This window comes from Lactuca serriola, chromosome 5, assembly GCF_051521515.1.
Source record: "Lactuca serriola cultivar US96UC23 chromosome 5, Lser_US96UC23_V15, whole genome shotgun sequence".
NCBI classification, from domain to species: domain Eukaryota; kingdom Viridiplantae; phylum Streptophyta; class Magnoliopsida; order Asterales; family Asteraceae; genus Lactuca; species Lactuca serriola.
In genome coordinates, this window is record NC_136412.1 from 343,488,467 (window position 1) to 343,512,443 (window position 23,977).

At 36.8% G+C, this 23,977-nt stretch overlaps 1 protein-coding gene across 1 annotated transcript; it reads right to left on the reverse strand.

The window, feature by feature from the left end:
* Positions 1–186: 186 nt before the first annotated feature.
* SKS3 (SKU5 similar 3) lies at positions 187–3,820 on the reverse strand. The gene is made up of 9 exons (XM_079003757.1): positions 3,555–3,820; positions 3,135–3,244; positions 2,777–3,047; positions 2,190–2,328; positions 1,755–2,109; positions 1,276–1,641; positions 1,098–1,176; positions 830–1,029; positions 187–575 (listed from the first exon to the last, which is right to left on the reverse strand). Exons 1-9 carry the CDS (start codon positions 3,690–3,692, stop codon positions 467–469), a joined length of 1,767 nt encoding a protein of 588 aa, XP_078859883.1. The 5' UTR covers positions 3,693–3,820; the 3' UTR covers positions 187–466.
* Between the last annotated feature and the right edge of the window lie 20,157 nt (positions 3,821–23,977).

The following is a 23,977-nucleotide window of genomic DNA, read 5'->3' on the forward strand; positions in this document are numbered from 1 at the left end:
GCCTTTCAAAAAAAACATTCACTAGAAGAAATTGATGTTCATAAATTGATGTTGCTTTTCTCTTAAAGAACCCTGGGCCTCTGAAATCATTTTTTCTTTTACAAAAAGATATCAACTTTTTTCTGTTGCTCTATGACGATTGCAATATGCTTTCTTGATCCATCATCTTATCATCAAACTTACAAATACTTCAAAGTGCAGTTAACATGACATAGAAAAGCAGAAAGCGACTTCACCGTACATATAACAATGCACAATGTACAACTCCCACCATCAAAAGGGTTACAAGGGCAATTATGCCTTTTCACTTACAAATGAACTGATACAATCTAATTACAGGTGAAATAATAGATAAAGTAAGCAGCATTCATGGGAACAATTTGATCTAATTTTTTTCCCTACAAATATGTCAAAATTTGAGTTCTTGATGATGTTTGGACTGTTCAACCATGGCTCATGAATGGTGTCACCACACAGAAATTCCAACAAATGTGATGATTAATGCAATAAAGATTCGTGTAACTAATGTGGGAATTGAAGGTGCACTTGAAAATTTAACTCTTTGAGCCTGATCCCTGCATTCAATTTTAAAAATAAATAAATAAATAAAAGAAAAGATAAGATTGTCCTTTAAGACCCCATTTGTTACATATGACTGAAGAGGTTGTACTACATTTGGTCGGGACTGAACCCAAAAGGATGAAACAAGAGTGGACAGGGACAGGGACCCACTCTCGATTTCTTGTCTGTGCAAAAGACATGAATGCCCTCGTTATCCTCTTTATCAAAAAATAGTTCTAGAAAAATGATTTTTGTGTAAATATCTTACTTTTGCAAGGATGATAATACGCCACAAAAGATTGTATTTTCAGGCAAAGACAGCTCGGTTTTTTCAGTGACCTCAGGATTAACCACACTCAAATAAACTTCTTGTCCAAGGTACCATGAATCTAGGTTTTGTGCTCTTAGGTTCCATAATCCCGCATTATCAAGATAAACCAGAATAGCTGTCCATGCTCCTGGGAAAACCTGTAAAAGAAATATTACAAAACCTTAAAAAATTCAAGAAATAGCAACATTGTAAAGGTGGAGATTACCTGAGTAGTACTGCGAGCCACCCCATCCCACTTGTTGTAAACATTTCTACTGTTCTCCGTCCATACTCCATAATCCATCCTAAAATTTATACAAACATCATTGAAATCATATTATATCTTATAAATTCATAAAAATCATAATAGTATAACTGTATAAATGTATAAACGATAAACATACCCGACTACAAAAAACGCATAGCCATCCAAATGGTAGCTCTGAACTGTGGAATCATTATTTTGGAGTATAATTTCAATAAATCCTTTGAATGTCCCATTAATCACAGACGTGTCGATTATTGAAGGGCGATTCATCGGTCGATTTGGGAAATCAAGCTTGTAGATTCCAAGAACATTATACTGTTGAGCAAGCTTCAATGGTGTTGAAGGAACAAAGAAGGATATACCATTAAGAGTAGTACGCCTTTTTCCATCTATAATTTCAGGTGGCTTATTCAGGAGTAGAAATACATCCGTTACTGTAATCTCACCATACTTGAAAGACCCTTGTGGATTCGGACGTGCCGCACCCGCAGAAACATTCATTCTTCAAATAAAAAAATAATATAAACATAATCAAGAAAAAGATATAAACAATGGGGTGTGTTTTCGCAAAAGGGTTTCTGAAGCGGAATTGAAAATAGATATCAGAATTAAAACCTTATGGATCGTGCTTGAGTCATTGAGAAAGACGGGTCGGATTCGTTAGGGAGATCCGGGAGAGGACCTGAAGCGGGCGCTTGGGAATTTGAATAGTGCAAAATTGCAACTCCTGAAGCTTTTGTTGAATTCACAAACCGTGGACTGGCAACAATGTAATAATCGTTACTTGCAGGTTGATCCATAGTCACCAAGAAAGAATACGATTGGCCGACATGAATGTCCATGTTTGAATAATTCTGTTGTACTGTGTATGAACCTTCGGTTTCTACAAGAAGCAAGTTATGGTTTTGGATTCTGAAGTTTAGACTTGTTGAGGTACCAACATTGTGTACACGAAAGCGGTATGTTTTTCCTGTTAAAAGAACCTCAAGAAATTACCATCAGGAGATCCAAGATCAACCCCTTTATGCTAAAAGAACCTCAAGAAATTACCTGGTTCGACATTTATCACCTGGTATGCAATTCCATCAGGAACGATGCTACTATCATATCGATAAGGACCTAGCCCATTGAACAAAATACCATCCGGAGATCCAAGATCGACCCCTTTTTCAATATCTTTCCTAAGATCCTGTTCAGGAAAACAAATCTTTAGTCATTTAGGTTGTGTTTGTTACACCGGACTAGACAAAAGCTTTGTAGAGCAATTTTCAATGACTTCACATCTTTTTGCATAGACAAGAGATCTTTGTCACACCTTTTTGGGTGGGATAAAAAAATTATAATTTTTGTCCTATTGATGTAAGTACAACTTATCTTGTACTCTGCTTTTGGCGAGCATTTCACTAGGACTAATGTCAATAAGACAAAAATTGCAATCTTTAATGTTCCACCTAAAAAGGTGTGTGACAAGGACTCACTCTCGATCTCTTGTCTCTACGCAAAAGACATAAATGTCCTCCTCATAATCATCATCGAAAATAGCTCTAGAAAGATTGTCGATTCCCACATAAAAAAAAAGCCCTAGAATGCAGTTTTTTTGGTGATTTAGAACGAATAAAAATTGAAAATATGCTGACCTTATGACTCTTTATAAACCAGTCCCCGATGACAAGTGTAATGTCTCCATCAGGAGCACCGAAGGGTACAGCAATAACGTCTCTGTTGTTAATGGTGATTCCTCCATATCCGCCTGCAGCTCTTTGGAAATTTGTTGAAGGGAAGTAGAAAAAACTACCAATCTGATCCTTAACTTGAAACTCATATGTCCAATTCCATCCAGCAGGAATAGGACAATTTGTCCCCAACACACCATCTTGCCATGAGTTCCTTCTATGTTGGATTCCATTCCTGAAATCAAAACTAGTATAATTCCCCTTTCTCCAAGAATCATAATGGTCTTAAATGAATCAAGATTTCGTAGTCATGAAATTATACCATGTGAGAAGCACGGGTTCATCAAGATCGTTCTTTACATTGACAACAACGTTCCAATTTGTTGTTGCTTCCAAAATTGGTCCCGGAAATTGCCCATCTATTGCAATCACCTACACATGAGTCGAGCCAACATCATCCGCCTAATTATTAACAAATAAACTTTTTCCCAAATTAAAGAACCCTACTTTCTTGAATTATACTGTAAACCCTCTGTTTTTTTTATCATTACATTGCATAAATCATTTCCTAAATCAGTACTTTACAGAGTATATAATCTTCATAATCTACTAAAAGCAATCATTTTTTAAAACACCGACAACCCTAATCACAAAAACTTGCATATGATCATGAATTCGAGTAAAAAATTAAGAAAAAAGAGCAAATAAGTTTGAGAATCGCAGAAGATAACAGAAACAGAACCTGTTGTTTAACGCCAAGCGGTGATGCTGTGATGTAAGAGATTGTCCAGTCATAATACACAAATGGGTCTCCTGCAAAAGCAAAATTAAACAAACCCACAAAAGAATTCAAGAAAATCCACCAAAATTTTGAGGGCATTGCATAAACACACACATACACACACTATCAATCTGTAAAAGAAGTATAGGGATCTGCGCTTTTTAGGCTGGGTGAAGAAAGAAAAGTAACATGGAAGACCGAAGACAAAAGCACGCAGTGTCTCAGTGTCAGATCGATGACTCCGACTCTGAAATATGAATGGGGTTTCCTTTTGGGGCCCACTGTTGACAGATTATGGAAATTTGCGGCAAGTTTTGATGTTTTATTTCGAATTTTTATCTTAGAGAAAGTTGCCGAATCTTCGATTTAAAGTGTCGATTCCTGTTTTTTTTTTTTTTTTTTGTTTTGAGTTAAGATGCCTACCAAAAATAGCATAACTAAAACTCCAAAAGTCACTTGGAATATCAAGAATTTGTGGTGTTCAAAATATCTAATAATTACGCCAACCTGGTAAATAACAACCATGGCATTTAAAGCATTTTAGATTTAAAAAGTTGGTTTATCCAATAAAGTATATAGTATACTGATTTATATAATATAATTATAAAGTTGTTGCATCTAATGTGAATACATAAATTTGTTAAGTGGTAAAATCATCTTTCATTCAAATTAAGTGAATAGTACGGATTTTTCAACCATATATTTGATCGTGATTGGGAACTAAACTATGTTGGACTAGTAGGGGTATATAGCCGTTTGAAATATACTTTTTTTAGTTTTAACGCTAATAATAATAATAATAATAATAATAATAATAATAATAATAAACGAGATTTTCCAAACCAGATTAAATCTGGGCCAAATCCAACCCTAAACACACGGTTTTATGTTAATCCAATTTTATCTTTTGGATCAATTTTCTATTTTTAAAAAAAAAAATCATCAAGGTACACCTTTATTGGGCTGCTTTTTAACATTTCAACAAGCCCATACCCATCTACACATTTAGACGACATTGTCGCAGACCAACTTCACAATCCTGCTGGTTAATTTTGTAAACGTATTTAATTTTATAATATTTTAAATAACCAAATTTGAAATGCAAGCAAGAACTTATTAGGTTTTCAAATCTACATGTATAATTACGTGATTATTAATGATTTCACAAAACGTTTTATGATAATATGATCCTAACTATAATAACTTTGAAGATGGATATTTAATATCCCTTTAAAGCAAGCTCATCCGAGTAACCAAAAATTTCCCATTTCAACTCATCTTAAATAACAGTGGTTTAATTGTGTTTACTGGATCTCACATTCTAGGTATCAAATTCGAAATTCAAATATATGTGAGTTTGGTGACATTGGTGAGTATTTTTTTTAGGGAGATATTTTCATTTATCTTATTTTATCTTTCCATTTAATAAAAAATAAGAATTTCATCTATATCTTTATAAACTTTCATAATTACTTTTATATCCTTATAAAATTGCAAGTTACATGTATATCTTTATAATACCTGTAAACTCACATACATGCTTAAATGCTTAATTTAAACATATTTAATATATTTAAAAATTAAAATATTATCTCTAAAACTAAATTACTAAAATATCCATTTGTAATTTCTCCCGTAATCGATCTCATTATTCACAACATGATTTTATATTACTTTATATTCTACATAATCGATTAGCAAAACCTGGTGATTACAAGTCATTAATCACTTGTTAAACTATATATTTCATATCCTATAATCGATTTATGAAACCTGCAATTATTATCTTCTAAACAATTTTGTTCTTCCTTTAGTTTTCTAATAATGTGTATAGTAAGATAAAAGCATGGAAAAAAACTAATTTCAATGTGTAGGTCAATATTTTGTTAAGTTTCAGGAAATAAATAGGTCGTGAATAGCAATGTGGGAGAAATGTAATATTATCATGTTACAAGTTAATTATTTCTTAATAACAAAAAACAAATATAGAGACGGTGTTTTATTTTTGTAATATATTAAATATTATTAAATTAAGTATATATATATATATATATATATATATATATATATATTATACGTTTTATAAGGATATATATGTAATTTGAAATTTTACAATGATATAGATGTAATTATAAAAGTTTATAAATATATAGATGATATTCTCCCTAAAAAACGGTTTTCTAATTATGTAGGGTTGAGCATGGGTTAGACGGTTTCCGGTTAAACGGTCTAGGTTGGTTAGATTTGTGTTTATCATCAAACCAACCTTGATCGAACCGTAGTACGTTGGGTTATTTAATTTTTGGGTTATTCGGTTTAAAACGTTTCAGTTTTCAGTTATTTGAATTTCATAACACCAAAATCCAATCAACCAAATTAGTAATTTGGTAGCCTTTTTATTATGAGCCCAAAAAAGGTTGTTGGCCAAATCCCAAAGAAAAACATTATTGCCACTAGGGTTGTTAATCGGGTCAACCCGATTGAGTTTCGGATTAAACGAGTCGGGTTAGTCGGGATTTTTTTTAAATTGACCATAAACCCGACCCTATTAAGGTTCAGGTTAGTCGGGTTTTGGGTTAACCGGGTTAAGTTAGCCGAGTTAATCAGGTTAAAATATACATAAAATAATATTTGTTTATTTTAACAAATAACGTAAAAAATATAAAGACCTAAAATGTAATGTTTTAGAATTTTTCCCATTTTTTGGAGTTTGTACATGGATTAACCCTAGGGTTCAAAAAGTTGTAATTCATATATCTAGAATTTTGGTAGGTTCTTTGTGAATTCACCGTGAACAGTAGCATTTATTAAATATGTCAATTTTTTTTTTTTTTGCATTCTTGTTATTTGTATTTTGTTAGTTTATAAATTTACATTGCAAAAACATGGATATAAAATACTCAATAATAAAATTTATGTCACCAGCAATAGTTTAACATATTAGCAACAAAACAAAATGAGTTTGAAATCAAGTGTTTATATCCAAAATAACTATTGAATTGGCAAAACAAGCTTCCTTTCTTTCATCCCTGACGTTCAAAATTATAAGTTTGCATGACTAACAAGTAAATAACATAAGCCTAAATAGTGTTGTACCGTACAAGTAATAAGAGAATGTTATTAATTATAGTCTTAAACGGGTTAATCGGGTTAACCCGAACCCGATTAAGAGAGATTTTATACACCTGAAACCTGACCCTATATATATTACGGGTTATTTGGGTTGACCCGATAAATCCGATTTTAATTTTAGACCCGATTAACCCCACCCTATTTACATTATTCGGGTTCAGGTTCGGTTCGAGTTCGAGTTTTTTTGACACCCCTAATTGCCACAATTTAAGCAATTTTATTATTTTAACACGAAATACATATATTAGACATTGTTGTTTTTTTTTTTTTTTTTTTTTTTGAACGTGTTAATGTCAAATGAATTTTTCCCCCTCATTTTGTCTATTGTAAAGTTAAATGTATAATTTATAGTGTATGATATATTACTTGCTAATGTCACATTAAAGATGTTGAGAATTAAGAACGAAAGTTGTGCGATATTGTGAATGCGACGAAAACAAGCGTTTTTCTATTAGACTTATATAAATTTTGTGTTCATTGTATATTCATTTATTATTTGAGGGGTTGTAAATGTAATTCTTTTCCCTATATATATAGAGTTACTCATGTCATTGAGGGCATCGAGTTTTTCACCTTCACTCATGGTATCACATAGCCATTAATCCCACCTTTTTCCTCTCCCATAACCTCCTTCTTTTTCTCTTCTCCTTTCAAAACCCACGTGTTATGCGAAAGTTAAGTCACGCATGAATTGCATTCAAACACCTCATGAGTGTAGCTACACTCACTTAAAGATGAGAGAGAATGTTTTGTGTGTTGTTGGTATAAGTTTTCTTCTTTTAACAAAAAAAAACTAATATAAGTGGTTAGTATTTCCTAATATGAGTAATGATCAGTAAAAAAGTTGTGGCACTGAGGCGACACACTTTTAAGTAAGAACATTGTTACCCACTCCATATAGCGTTAGGTCCCTTGGTGCACATGATACCGCACACTGCGGTGTGTGACGTGGCACTACGGTGTGCGGTAAACACTACACCGACCCCCCTTATCCACTATGATAATCTTGTCGCGTATTACGGTTTCATTGTGCCGTATAACCCTCAATGATGGTATTTTGTGCATAAAAATGTGTATTATGGCGGATGTGTTGAGGTGTTTATGACTCTCATCAGTTTTGTAGGTTGATAAAAAAAAATACAATGGCAATACAAAACTATGGTATGTGTGGCAGTTGTATGACACCCACCAAATAAGATTCGATTTGGATGGTTTCACGGTTTAAACCATATAATGCTCGCCTCTAACTTTACTTATGCCCCTCTTTTTAATTAACAAAAATATGAAGACAATATTTTTTTAATTAACAAAAATATAAAGAGATAAAATTAGATTCCTTAACCACTATCTTTTTTAAGTACATTAATCTTTATTTTAATAAAAATAAGTGTAGCATTCCAAAAGTTACAAAGAGGTTTTTCATTATAAATAGACTAACCAATTAATTATTTGTTTCAAAAACCAATAAATAACATTTGATTGATTGAAAATCACACATTGTTAGAGTTAAGTTAACAAAATCGCGAAAACGAATACCTTTGATGCGTGTGTACAGTCTCACCGAGCTCTTCTCAGGAACAACCTAAAAATGTTTAATCCACAACTGTAAGCATAAAGTTTAATGAGTTCCCAAATATTCCACATATTTCACCATACATACAATGCATCCATATATAATCATCGACTCTAGCGTCTAGCAACCAAAACTCCAACCCACATACATATAGCATACTTAATGGGTCCATCCCAACTCACATAACAGGCCCCGACCAGACATACGTAACGGGGCTCGCCCAACCATACATAACGAGCCCCGCCCAAGGAATAAACGAGCCTATTCTAGACTCCACTGTCAGGAGCTACATCCTGGTCTTCCGTATAATTGATAGGGGCCAGATCCTAGTCTTTCATACAATTCACAAAGTCATATGTAGTGAGGGATCAGATAGACAGTCGAATAGATGATCCACCTAAGACCGAACAATCAAATAAGAACATCAATAAGGCATTAGACTAAGAGTTCTCAGGCTATCCAACTTAAACTACATAGAACCCAAGATACCACAACCACATAATCATGTAACATAACCACATAACAGATACCAACATGTCCATACCCTTAGCAACTAGCTTTCCCTAATTCCCTGTCGTTGACCACTTCTCAATTAATTCTCTCCCTGGTCAATCACACATAATCTTGAGAATTAGCCTATCCCAGTTTCCATAACCAAACATAACTCCTAATAGAATCATATGATCCACAGACAAGACCTTACTAGTCTAGCATACTAAGACACCAAGTGTCCTAAATTGCACATGCATAACAAGGAGTTATGCTAGTCAACTAGCATACTTGTATTTTAGCAGTACCTTTATCCTACCATGCAATGGATATACAATGGGATGCGTCACATAGTAAGAAACTCACTTGTACTGAAGAACCGAATAAGTATAACAACACTCTCACCCGTTGCATTGATCAATCTCATGATCGACTAACACCAAAAGGGACAAAACCTTAATCAACAAACCAAATCCTCCACGTTGAGGAAAGGCTGCACAGCAGTAGTAGGGGCGTTAAGACCGGAGCTTTTTGTAGTGCTAGCAGGAATGCAAGTGAATGAATCCCATCCCCTAGCGAGTAAAGTGGTCCTAATTTAAACTAGTCAAAAGTCAACGGTCACCACGACGTGGCGACCTCTTGGCCATGTCAAGGGCACATCGGGACAAAATGGACAACATGTAGGACTTCACCATGTTGTGGACCCTCCTTCATCATGTTGTGGGAACGCCAGGACAGCTCCAACACAAATTAGCATTTCACCACACCATAGGCCCTCCTTGGCCATGTCGTGGTTGCTGGCAAAACTTTCTTTTCTTCATTAAGAGCTTAATCCTTACAAATCTAAGCCCAAAACTTCATATCTATTCCGTAAAATATTAAATCCTAAGTCTATGGAGTCCTTAATATGACCTCAACTTGTGCATGGAGAAAAGGGGACCAAGACTTAACATTTTTTCCATCACCTAGGGCCAAAAGATGGTCACTAAATAAGCCTAAGGTTCCAGAGTCGTCCAAAACTCCAAGATTACTTCTTCAAGGGACTTCACGGCATGAAAGAAAAGAAGAGGATGATAAAGATGGAAGATTAATACCTTACCAACCTCCATAAGATGTAGGAGATGCAAGATTTGAAGTAGATACACTCTTCTAACTAACAAGCACACCTTCTTCTTCTTCCCAAAGTGAAAACCAAGGCTTCAAACCTCAAGAACACCAAGAATACAACACGGATCATCAAAGGGGGCTAGGATTTCATTAAGGGGGTTGGAGGCTGAAGAGGATGCCCTCATCTTGAAGTTAGAGGCTTTAAATACGGAAGAAACCCTAAAAGATCATGGGCTTGGGCTGCAACAGTTGGCACGTCGTGGCCATCACCTTACCACGTTGTGGAAAAAAAGCCAGACACGTTCTTCATTAAATTGTCATACCACATCATGGTCATCAACCCACCACGTCGTGGTATGTCGTTTTCTCCAGAAAACCATAACTTTTTCCCATTAAGTCTTCAGCTGATCCATTATGGAAAACGAGTGTTACAACTCTACCCCACTTAAATTAGATTTCATCATTGAAATATGCCCTCACAATTTATTCTTAAAACACCCTCCAAACCCTGAGGGGTTTTCCAAATACACTCCCTATTTACACAAGTGGATGCCACTCTAAATGCCAAAAACTGTGACTATAAAGACAATCTTGACTCCTCACATCGGTTTCCCTAATCATAACCAACTATTAAATATCATTCCTTACATTATCTTCAATTAGGGAAACAACCAAAACCAGCTATCCTCTTATCATTGAATATAAAACTCCAGGATGACCTACACTTAGAACTATCTCCATCTATCCCAAGAGGTTCTCCCTCACTTGGATTTGGAAAAACTCTATCACATTATAACCATTCAAATTTCCAATCCAACCCAATAACCTCTCCACCTTGTTCTTAACGACCATGCCTGACATCACCAAGCATAAGCGAATTCGATTTCCTGAAATAAAACTCAAGAGCTCCATAGTATGAGTATAACCCATAATAACAAGACCCAGAGAGTTTCAACACACATCTATAAACTCACAATAATATCAATCCAACCATACCTAATCATTAAAAATAGAACCAAAGTTGATTAAGAAAATATCATTCAACAGATCGTCCAAGATTACACTAAGACAACGGAAACATAAATAAAAGAAGAAAAAACTTAAAAATGGTTCATGTGGTATATATTTTTTTCGAGGTTTAGTTCAAACCTCGACTTTTTTGGTTTCATAATCCTTTTGAGGTAGTTTGTTTGTAGAATTAGTCCATGTTAAACTTGAAAAGACTAATCTACCCTTTTAATTTTTTTTTCTATTTTCATAAACATTTTTCCCTTTTATTTAAACTTTTAAAAGTAAAAACAAATAAAGAGGGGCCTCTCTCTCCCTCTCTCTCTCTCTCTTTCTCTTTCTCTCTATCGGGATGAGAACATAGTTCTATTTTCTTTGATCGTAACAAGAAAAAAAATACTCTTTTGAAGAAAAACCCTAAACCACTCTAGACCACTATCGCCAGACCGCTTCCAATTCCCTTGAACTGAACCACTTCCATAGCTTCAGCCTCCACCACCAGAGCACGATCCGAATCCCACCCCCACGCATCGATTCATCAAAAGTTCATCATCAGTAGATTCATCACCACTGTGATTAGAACCAGTTGTTTCACAAGTGAAATTTATGCTTTTAAAAGTAAATAATGGTTGAATTGATGCTCTACATATAGACAATATACGTTGTAAGCTAGGTTGATTGATTTCAAGGACCAAAACCTCAAGGATCCAACGTACATGGTTACTCATAAATGTCGCCACACAATATTCAAGTCCATACCACTAACCACCATCCTGGTTACGACGAGGATTCATTATCCTCCCCTAAAAAAGAAGTTTGATCAGAAGAGAATGAGGTTATGGTAAGCCTTTTTGCATTTCGATTCATTAGAATTGGCATTCTTTGTATTTGAAATTAAAGAATGATGGGGGTACTTACAGATCTGGGCAACTGAGAAGTGAGTGAAACATATGTGAAGATGAAAGGAAGCAAGAGATGGGTTGATGAAGGTGATTCTAGAGTTTAGATTTTGGAAAACAGGATTGAAGATAAAAGTTAAAACTCGATTTCTTATTTACCAATCGGAGCTTGCAATTATGAGACCAAAACCAAAAAATAAAACCAAGACTTGGAAAGCAAAATCCCCAGTGCTTTTATGGGTTGTACCTATATTTCTTAACATTACACTAAAAAATCGAAACCATAAAAATGATGTTGAGAAGGTGGAGGAGAAGAGAGATTGATTTCAATAGAAATGGTAGTCTTAACTCTCAATAGAGAAGAGATGTATGCACTAGTTCTTGAATTAAAAATATGAGATTGGAGAAGATGATGATGATTATGTGTGTTCTGGGATATGGTGGCAGGGAAATGGAGATAGATAGATAGATAGAGAGAGAGAGAGAAAGAAAGAAAGAAAGAAAGAAAGAAAGAAAGAAAGAAAGAAAGAGAAAGAGAGAGGTGGGGGCCCCTCTTTATTTTATTTTTACTTTTAAAATTTTAAACAAAAGGGAAAAATATTTAAGAAAATATAAAAACAAATTAAAAGGTAGATTAGTCTATTCAGGTTTAACAGAGACTAATTCCACAAACAAACTACCTCACAAGGACCATGAAGCCAAAAAAAGTCAAGGTTTGGACTAAACCTCGGAGAAAATGCATACCACAGCGACCATTTTTTCAGTTTTGTCATAAAAGAAACTGAAGACACCAATGAATGATGCATCCTCCAAACTAAAGAAAGTTGAACACTTAAATCCCAACCTACGAAACTCCAGTTGTCCCATGTCGTCCATCTAGTAACTACAAAGTCAAAGGTGTTGGATCCAGGACCATCCCATTCGCTCTCTGAGGACAAATCAGCCTTAACATGGTCTGGTTAACTGCAGATGAAACATGTCCTCGACTCCCTCTAATTATAGTCCCGACTGTAGTGACCCTCTTGACCATATTTTAAACATCTAGAAACCGGCGCGCCATAAATACCCTAATAAGCCATACCACACCTGACGCAAAAATCGTGAGTCTCTTGACCTATTAACCAAAAGTCAGTCACCCTGACGTTCTTGATTACGGCTATTGATTCATGAATTTGATCCTCCTTCCTTTTCCGCTGTTGGGTCTCTAACTCCATCTCTCTTTCCCTAGCCGCCTCCACCAAACCGGAAAGAGTCTTATGACTCGAGATACTCACGTGCTCCTGGATCTCCATTATCAACATGTCATGGTAGTGAGTCATCCTCATTTCCTCTATCACCTTATACTAAAGGCAAAGCAGTGCTCTCTCTTTGAACTTGGCGGTGATTTCAGCCATCGTGTCTATAGTCTGCTCACGTGCCAAAAACTATTGGGCCAGCTGCTAAATCTCAATCATCGGCACAAACTCACTCTTGGATCTAGTGACAAAATTGTCCCATGACATAAATTCAACCACATCAGTTTCAATTGTAACATCCCCCTCTGGCACGTATCACAATATTGTCCGCTTTGGGCTCCTGGGAAGTTTTCACACCGGGAGCCCAAAGCGGACAATATTGTGGTACGTGTCATATGGGGATGTTACATTGAAGCCCTGAAAAACCTCACACCTCCACTCCCTAGCTCTATCGCATATAATACGTGACAAATCTAACCTTAGTTGTCACACCCTCGGTCAGCGGCGTAAACATCAGGTTGTGCGACGTTAGAATGTTTGATTTCAGGCCACAGACATACATTGAGTAATACATTGATATATTAAACAATGTTGATAATTATTCATTAAATAAAATATACTGCAAAGTTGGTTGAGGTATAGATAGGTCATAAAAGCAAAGTATAAAAGTAAAACACGTAGACTTCGAGCTGCATTGTCAGGATTACCTCTCTCTTCCACCGGGTTCATTCTCTTGAGAATACATGTGGTTTTTGAAAGGTCAACATTTGGTGAGTCATTGGTTTTATTGTTGTAACATGTTGCATGGTTATTTTTGTTATTTTTTTATCCTAAACTCACTTCCTTGAGTTTGTGTGTACTTTCACTACTTTCCTAGGTTGTTTCCTAGTAGTAGTAGTAGTCTAGGATAGTTAGTTTTATTTTAATAAAGTTACGATGATTTTCTATAAACGAGCTATGATTGTTGATCCCCGACAACCATGATGCTTCATCGAAAGTTGCAAATATGTTTAGAAAGTTATGCCTGCTTCGACTTGTCGTCGAGTTGTAGCTAGCAACCATAGGTGGGAGTATCAATGTCGTAAAGATTTATGCATATCTTCCTACTTACATAAGATTTAACAACTATAGGACGGGGGCTAGCTGAAAATCTTTCAGCGTGTTGATGAATTGTGTCTCGTCTAACTCTTGTTGTGGGGGCCTCCCTAGTCGGTCGTGTTGTTATTCCTTGTTGAATTTATACGAGTTACTTATTATTATTATTATTATTATTATTATTATTATTATTATTATTATTATTATTATTATTATTATTATTATTATATATATATATATATATATATATATATATATATATATAATTAGTGTGTTTTGCATAGCTAAGTATTTGGACAGAGTAACGACTAGGTACTAAGATTATCCAAAGGGTAGCTATAGTAATGACTAGAGTATCGGCGTTTCCTGCCAACTGGCCAACATAACAACTAGGTGTGATGTTATCTACTAGTATGAATCAGTATAACAGTTAGGCATAATATTAACTGTGACATCCCCAAAATCACGGCCAGAAAAGACCGGTTTCATTTATGCTTTTAAAATAATTTTAGAGTAAATCCTTTTGATTTAAAAGAGTTGCGGAATTTGTTCCCAAAAACAAAATATGATAAAAATAATATTTACCAAAGCATTTCATAAAGAAATGTATTTTCATTATATAATCATAACTCGGGATGTCATGTTCCGATACAGACACAAAAGCATAAACAACAAAAGATAGACCATACAACAGTTACATATAACAACTGGTCTAATAAACAAAATAACTTGATGATTCATCCATCTTATGCCCTCGCGCACTACCTATAATACAAATAAACTGAGTGGGTCATGCTTGGGAGCCTGGTGAACATATAGGGTTTTCAACCCGCAATAAATAATTATATTTACTTTTACCAACCAACAATAATCCGATTACCCATTCCCGTTATCCTCACTTTACGTACCTAAAACAACATCTATCTAAAGGAACCTAATCTAGGATTTTCATCGGGACAAACATTACTGCAAAGGGGTTTCCTCAACAGTAGATGTCCTAAAGGCAACCATGAGGGGGATAGAGTACACCGGTGAACACATCGTTCACAACACCTACAGGTTATGAGCCTGCTAGCGTTCCATAGGACTGTCTAGAAAGAGTCTGTGGTCGTTATCCATACTCCACTTAATAACTAGATCAACAACAAACAACATCGAGGCCTCTCATCTGTTTATTACACATCAACTATCTACCCATGTTCTACCCAACATATTAGTAGATAAAAATATACATTTTTATACATAGTTTAAAACCTATATAGCATTCTCATTCAATAGATATTCCAAACAACAGATGAGACACATACACATAACACGTATTTCATAGAGAATAAATCATATCTATGAGATAAAAGCAAGTGAATATACATTCACACATATAACAACAAAATATATACATAACACGTATTTTGTATAAAATACTTCGTAATTATGCGTTAGAAGAAAGTGACTACACACTTACTTGATCAGAAGATGATCGGACAACACTACGACTTGTAGAAGTAGTAATCTTCGGTAGATCTTCACAAAAACCGGGCTCCTTGCGCGTAGAGCTTCGGCTCGGGAATCTCACTTCTCGGGATCTTCGGGGCTCGGGACTTGCTTCGGGGCTCGGGAATGACATCGGTGCTTCGGGATATAAGTTGCACGCAAAACGACGCAAAATGGGAGAGAGAAGAGAATTTGGGCAAAATAATCGGCTGCCCTCGACTTCCATTTATAGGGGTTGGAAACCTCGATTACGCTGGGCATAATATTGGTTACGCTGGGCATACTTCGACGTCATGGTGTGCGTATGGCTCGAGTGACGTCACTGCAAGCGTAGCTGAGGCGGTTCCGGGTACGCTGGGCGTATTCCATTACGCTTAGCGTAACCCGATTAATCAAACTTCAAAATTGTGTAACTTTCGCATACGAGATCCGTTTTCAATGTTTTTTTTATATCCACGCGTAGGTGAGACTACGCTCTACAACTTTTGTTTAGACTCCGTCGGCTAATTTTGACTTTATTTTTATTATTTATTTTTAGTAGGTCGGGACAGGAAAACTCCGTTATAAATTCATAACTTCTTCATCTTGCGTCCGTTTTCGTCTGTCTTTTCGCCATTACACTACTATCAACGAGATCCTCAATTCTCGTTTAGATTGTTTCGACCAACAATCGCTCGATCTCGAATTTGAGTTTCGGGCTGCATACTACTAAGCTGAAACTTAGAAAAATATAACTTCCTCATACGAAGTCAGATTTGGGCATTCTTTTTATGCACGCTCTCGGTTTAATGAACTCTACAACATTCATTTAGATCACTAGGGATAAATATCTCTCTACGTAAATTCACTTTTTACGTCATTCAACGTCGCCGGTTCTGTCGCGAAATTTCGACATATCATAACTTCTTCGTTATAACTCGGATTTCGGCATTCTTTATATATTCGGAAACCTTGTTTCAACTACTACAACATTATCCATAGATATCGGCTTTATCTAATATTTCATTTTGACGCTTATTTTTATTCTTAATTGAATTAAGACACACAATTAAGCATAAAACACATAATACTCAAATAATACACTTCTATTATTTCAAAACTGGTTACAAAGGTTAACCTGGACTACTATATCAACATTAATGACAAGCCCAGAAACACAGGCGTTACAATTCTCTCCACCTTAGAATGATTTCGTCCCCGGAATCACATACCAACAAACAAATGCGGATAGTGACCCATCATGTCACTCTCCGTCTCCCAGGTGAGATTTGGCATATTCGTGTGTTTCCATCGGACAAGCACTAACTCGACCATCTTGCGTCGCAACTTCTTAGTCTTTCGGTCAACGATTGCCTCCGGTTCTTCAATCAACCTTTTGTTCTCGTCGATTCTCAACTCCGAAAGTGGAATCATGTCGGGAACTTCTCCCGTGAACTTCCTCAAATAACACACATGGAAAGTGTTATGAATTCCATTCAGTTCTTTTGGTAGTTCGATCTTGTAAGCTTGGTTCCTAATCCTCTGAAGAACTTTAAACGGTCCAATAAACCTTGGACTTAATTTTCCACTCTTACCAAATCTTATAAGTCCCTTCCACGGCGAGACTTTAAGTAAGACCGAATCTCCAACTTCAAAAGTCATCGGTCTTATTTTCTTGTCAGCATAGCTCTTTTGACAATCCTGAGCTGCGAACATTCTTTCCCTAATTATTTTCAACTTTTCCGCAGTCTGATGGACTATCTCCGGTCCCATAAACTGCTTTTCCCCAGCCTCAAGCCAACAAGACGGCGTACGACACTTATGTACATACAAAGCTTGATAAGGTTCCATCTTTATGCTCGAGTGGAACCTATTATTATAGGAAAATTCTACCAAAGGTAAATGTTCATCCCAGTTACCTTGGAATTCCAGGGTACATGCTCTCAGCATATCTTCAAGTGTTTGTATCGTCTATTCGCTTTGACCATCAGTCTGTGGATGGTAAGTTGTACTCAAACACAACTTGGTACCCAATTCCTCTTGTAGACTTTTACAAAATCGCGAGGTGAAACGGTTGTCACGATCTGACACAATCGTTAACGGAACACCGTGAAGCCTCACAATTTCCTTCACATAAGAATTCACGAGCTTTTCCATAGACCATTTCTCATTGGCTGCTATGAAATGCGCACTCTTAGTGAATCGATCAACGACCACCCAAATCATGTCGTGACCACTTTTTGTTCTGGGCAGTTTAGTGACAAAATCCATAGCAATGTCTTCCCACTTACTTATAGGCACATGCAATGATTCTAAACTCTCGTACGGTTTCTGATGTTGTGTCTTTACTCTAACACAAGTCACACACTCGACCACATACTTTGCAACATCAAACTTCATCGTCGGCCACCAGTAGTAGGGTTTCAGGTCCCTATACATTTTAGTGCTACCGGGATGAATCGATTACATGGTCTTGTGAGCTTCTTCCATCAGAAGATCTCTGACTCCTCCTGTCTTAGGTATCCAAATCTGATCTTGGAACACCTTCAGTCCATGACAGTTTGTACCGAACACCAACGTCTTGCCCAAACGTTCTCCCTTTCGGTCCTTCTTCACAGAAGCTTCCTCTTGATCTTTCTTTATACTCTCCATAATTGTCGAGACAACTTCTATTCTCAATGCTCTTGGCCTTTTTCTTTCAAGACTTTCCGACTGAGAGCATCAGCAACAACATTTGCTTTACCAGGGTGGTAAAGTATATCACAGTCGTAGTCCTTAAGTAATTCAAGCCAACGTCGTTGCCTCATATTTAATTCTTTCTAATTAAAGAGATATTGGAGACTCTTATGATCAGTGAAAAGTTTGCACTTCGTGCCATAGAGGTACTGCCTCCATATTTTCAGAGCAAAAACTACCGTTGCCAACTCCAAATCATGAGTCAGGTAGTTCTTTTCATGCTCCTTCAACTGTCGAGACGCATATGCGATCACCTTTTCCCTTTGGGTCAAAACACAACCCAACCCAACACCTTATGCATCGCTATAGACAGAGAAGTCTTCAACTCCATCGGGTAGAGAAAGTATCGGTGCCTTGCATAGCTTCTTCTTTAGCTTCTCAAATGCTTCTTTATGCTTATCACTCCAAGCATAAGTAGCTCCTTTGTGGGTGAAAGCTGTTAATGGACTAGCGATCAAAGAAAAGCCTCAGATAAACCTTCGGTAATATCCGGCTAATCCTAAAAAGCTTCAGATCTCCGTGGGACTTTTCGGTTGTTCCCACTTCATCACAGCTTTGATCTTTGCTGGATCAACCGTTATCCCTTCTTGGTTGACCGCGTGACCAAGGAATTGGAATTCTCGAATCCAAAAATCACATTTGGAGAACATAGCATACAACTTCTCCTTCTTCAAGACTTTTAACACTTCTCGCAAGTGTGTGTCATGCTCTTCTTGGCTTTTCGAGTAAATCAGAATGTCATCTATGAACACTATCACAGATTTATCAAGGAATGGATTACAAACCCTGTTCATTAAATCCATGAATGTTGCTGGAGCATTGGTTAGTCCAAATGACATAACCAAAAACTCGTACTGTCCATATCACGTTCTGAATGCATTCTTCTCTATATCCTGCTCTTTCACCTTCAGCTGATGATATTCTGACCTTAGGTCGATCTTTGAAAAATAACTTGAACCTTGAAGTTGATCGAACAGTTCATCAATCCTCGGCAACGGATATCTATTCTTTATTGTTGCGTTGTTCATCTCTCTGTAATCGATGAACATTCTCATACTTCCATCTTTCTTCTTCACGAATAACGTCGGAGCTCCCCAGGGTGATGAACTAGGTCTAATGAAACCTTTGTCCAACAACTCCTGCAGTTGCATCATTAGTTCCTTCATCTCCGTCGGTGCTAATCGGTAAGGTGCTTTTGCTATAGGCATCGTCCTTGGTAACAAGTCTATTCTAAACTCCACTTGTCTATCAGGCGGTAATCCGGGAAGATCTTCGGGAAATACTTCCAGATAATCACACACGACAGGAATGCTCTGCATCTCCTTTTTCTTCTTCTTTGCATCAATCACAAATGCCAAATATGATGTACATCCTTTGGCCAAACACTTTATGTCTTTCAATAGCAAAATGATCCCAGAACTTACTCTGTGTTTGTCCCCATACACCATAAATGACTCTTTCCCTGGCAGGTTTACTTTGACTATCTTCTTTGTCACAATATCTCGGCGTCATTGGCGCTAAGCCAATCCATTCCCAAAACGATGTCGAAACCATTTAGTTCTATAGGCAATAATTCCTCGTGGAACTTATTCCCATTCAATTCAATTAAGATGTTTTTCATATGATGGCTAACAGGTACAAACTTTCCACTAGCAACTTCGACTAATAAAGCATTATCTAGTCTATCAACAGGAAAAGCTAGTTTTCTACCAAATTCATGTGAAATAAAGGAGTAGTTGGCTCCAGAATCAAATAAAATTTGGGCAGACAATTTGTTTACAAGAAAGGTACCTGAGGCGACATCAGCTTCATCTTTAGCACCTTCTAGTGTCATCTGGAAGGCTCTCGCCTTCGGCTTTGGCGGAACGTTGGGTCTTGCTGCCTCCTTCTTTTTCGGGCAGTCCCTAGACATGTGTCCCTTCTCACCACAACCATAGAAAACTTTCTTGGTGAGAGCGCATTCGTTGGCAAAATTCCCTGGCTTTCCACATTTGAAACATGTGGCCACTACTTCACATTTTTCATGATGCTTTTTCTTACATTTGTCGCACCATTTCGCTTCACCTCCTCCTCTTCTAGAATTAGACTTTAAGAATTTACTTTTCTTGTTGGACTCTGAAGGTCCATCAAACTTCCTTTTCTCACCAACATCTATCCTTTCCAGACCCTTTTCCTTCTGCTGGGCCTCCATGTTCTTAGCTGCTCGAACAACTATTTTCAGAGTGGTTGCCATCTTGACTGTCAGGCCAAAGTCGACAGGCAGTCCATTAACGAACCTCTCAATCTTGGAGAGTTTTGTTGGCACTAGGTACGGAAATAACTTCATTTTCTCAGTGAATGCAGTAGCATAGTCATCTATGCTCATCCTCCCCTTCTTCAAGTTTTGGAACTCAATGTTCAGATCAATCAAATCTATCTCTGAACAGTATTTCACCCTTAGTTGTTCCAAGAACTCCTCCCATGACATTTTAAGGGCTTTTCCTCGTGGCATAGTATCTGCCAACAACTTCCACCAACTCAAGACTCCGGTCTTCAGTTGTCTAACTACAAAGACAGTCTTCTGTTTGTTGCTACAGTCGCAAATTTCAAATACCGTCTCCATTTCGGACATCGAATCCATAATCTCAACAGGCTTTGGGCTTCTAGAAAGACTTGGCGGCTTGGCGCCCAAGAAATTTTTATACATTCGCCTATCCTTGTTGTTTCCCCTTTCCAGGTCGTTCCTTCGTACTCCTTGAGTCCCAACTTGACTCACAGCACGACTATTGCTTCCTTCCTCCGATTGCTCGGGAATCAGTTCGGGTTGCTCAATGGGCATGATAGGTTCGTCCCTATTTTCATGCAACATCTGTCGCATTTCTTCCCTTTGTTCGGCTAACATAGTCCGAATCATGGCTTGCACTCCAGCCATTGTTATTGGCTCCGGTGCAGCAGCTACGACATGTATTTTCTCAATCACTGGTGGTTGATTCCTATTTTCATCCGCGTTTCCAACGCCACTCCTAGTTCTTACCATTTTGATCTACACAACGAATAAGGTGAAATTAGATCCTCATCCATGATAGATAATTAAATCATCCTTGTCACTCCGAAACGTTTACATGTTAGTTCTAATATCGAGATCGTACGCTTAGAATCCTACACATATAAGCTTTCCAGATCCGGTTGGCAACAAACCATAGATCCGAACAAATAATATCATATTAGGCAACATATAACATTTAGCACATAAAAGCATTTTAGGCATCTTCCTAAAATAAACTAGTGCTCGTGTTTATAATATAACAGACACACATCTCACAATCTCCACTTAGCATTCTAAGTTTAAGTTTAGAAATCCTACAAATTCCTAGTTCGCTTAAACTAATGCTATGATACCAACTGTGACATCCCCAAAATCACGGCGAGAAAATACCGGTTTCATTTATGCTTTTAAAATAATTTCAGAGTAAATCCTTTTGATTTAAAAGAGTTGCGGAATTTGTTCCCAAAAAAAAATATGATAAAAATAATATTTACCAAAGCATTTCATAAAGAAATGTATTTTCATTATATAATCATAACTCGGGATGTCATGTTCCGATACAGACACAAAAGCATAAACAACAAAAGAGAGACCATAAAACAGTTACATATAACAACTGGTCTAATAAACAAAATAACTTGATGATTCATCCATCTTATGCCCTCGCGCCACTACCTGTAATACAAATAAACTGAGTGGGTCATGCTTGGGAGCCTAGGGAACATATAGGGTTTTCAACCCACAATAAATAATTATATTTACTTTTACCAACCAACAATAACCCGATTACCCATTCCCGTTATCCTCACTTTACGTCCCTAAAACAACATCTATCTCAAGGGACCTATTCTAGGATTTTCATCGGGACAAACATTACTACAAAGGGGTTTCCTCAATAGTAGATGTCCTAAAGGCAACCATGAGGGGGATAGAATACACTGGTGAACACATTGTTCACAACACCTACAGGTTATGAGCCTGCTAGCATTCCACAAGACTGTCTAGAAAGAGTCTGTGGTCGTTATCCATACTTCGCTGAATAACTAGATCAACAACAACAACATCGAGACCTCTCATCTGTTAACCACACATCAACTATCTACCCATGTTCTACCCAACATATTAGTAGATAAAAAATATATATTTATACATAGTTTAAAACCTGTATAGCATTCTCATTCAATACATATTCCAAACAACAGATGAGACACATACACATAACACGTATTTCATAGAGAATAAATCATATCTATGAGATAAAAAGAAGTGAATATACATTCACACATATTACAAAAAAATATACATATAAGTGTATAACACATATTTCGTATAAAATACTTCGTAATTATGCGTTAGAAGAAAGTGACTACACACTCACTTGATCAGAAGATGATCGGACAGCACTCCGACTTGTAGAAGTAGTATTCTTCGGTAGATCTGGAAGATCTTCACAAAAACCGGGCTCCTCGCGGGCAGAGCTTCGGCTCAGGAATCTCACTTCTCAGGATCTTTGGGGCTTCGGGACTTGCTTCAAGGCTTGGGAATGATACCGGGGCTTCGGGGTATAAGTTGCACGCAAAACAATGCAAAACGGGAGAGAGAAGAGAATTTGGGCAAAAGAATCGGCTGCGATCGACTTCCTTTTATAGGGGCTGGAAACCTCGATTACGCTGGGCGTAATCTTGGTTACGTTGGGCGTACTTCGACATCATGGTGTGCGTATAGCTCGAGTGACATCACTGCAAGAGTAACTGAGGCGGTTCCGGGTACGTTGGGCATACTCTATTACGCTTAGCGTAACCCGATTAATCAAACTTCAAAATTGCGTAACTTTCACATATGAGATCCGTTTTCGACGTTTTTTATATCCACGCGTAGGTGGGACTACACTCTACAACTTTCGTTTAGACTCCGTCGGCTAATTTTGACTTTATTTTTATTATTTATTTTTAGTACGTCGGGACAGGAAAACTCCGTTATAAATTCATAACTTCTTCATCTTACGTCCGTTTTTGTCTGTCTTTTCCCCATTGCACTACTATCAACGAGATCCTCGATTCTCGTTTAGATTGTTTCGACCAATAATCACTCGATCTCGAATTTGAGTTTCGGGCTGCATACTACTAAGCTGAAACTTAGAAAAATCATTACTTCCTTATACGAAGTTAGATTTGGGCAATTCTTTTTATGCATGCTCTCGGTTTAACGCACTCTACAACTTTCGTTTAGATCACTAGGGATAAATATTGCTCTAACGTAAATTCACTTTTTACGTCATTCAACGTTGCCGGTTCTATCGCGAAACTTCGACAGATCATAACTTCTTCGTTATAACTCGGATTTCGGAATTCTTTATATATTCGGAAACCTCGTTTCAACTACTACAACATTATCCATAGATATCGGCTTTATCTAATATTTCATTTTGACGCTTATTTTTATTCTTAATTAAATTAAGACACACAATTAAGCATAAAACACATAATACACTTCTATTATTTCAAAACGGGTTACAAAGGTTAACCTAGACTACTATATCAACATTAATGACAAGCCCAGAAACACAGGCGTTACATTAACCTTAAAAGTTGGGTAGAGTATCTATTAGGCATAAT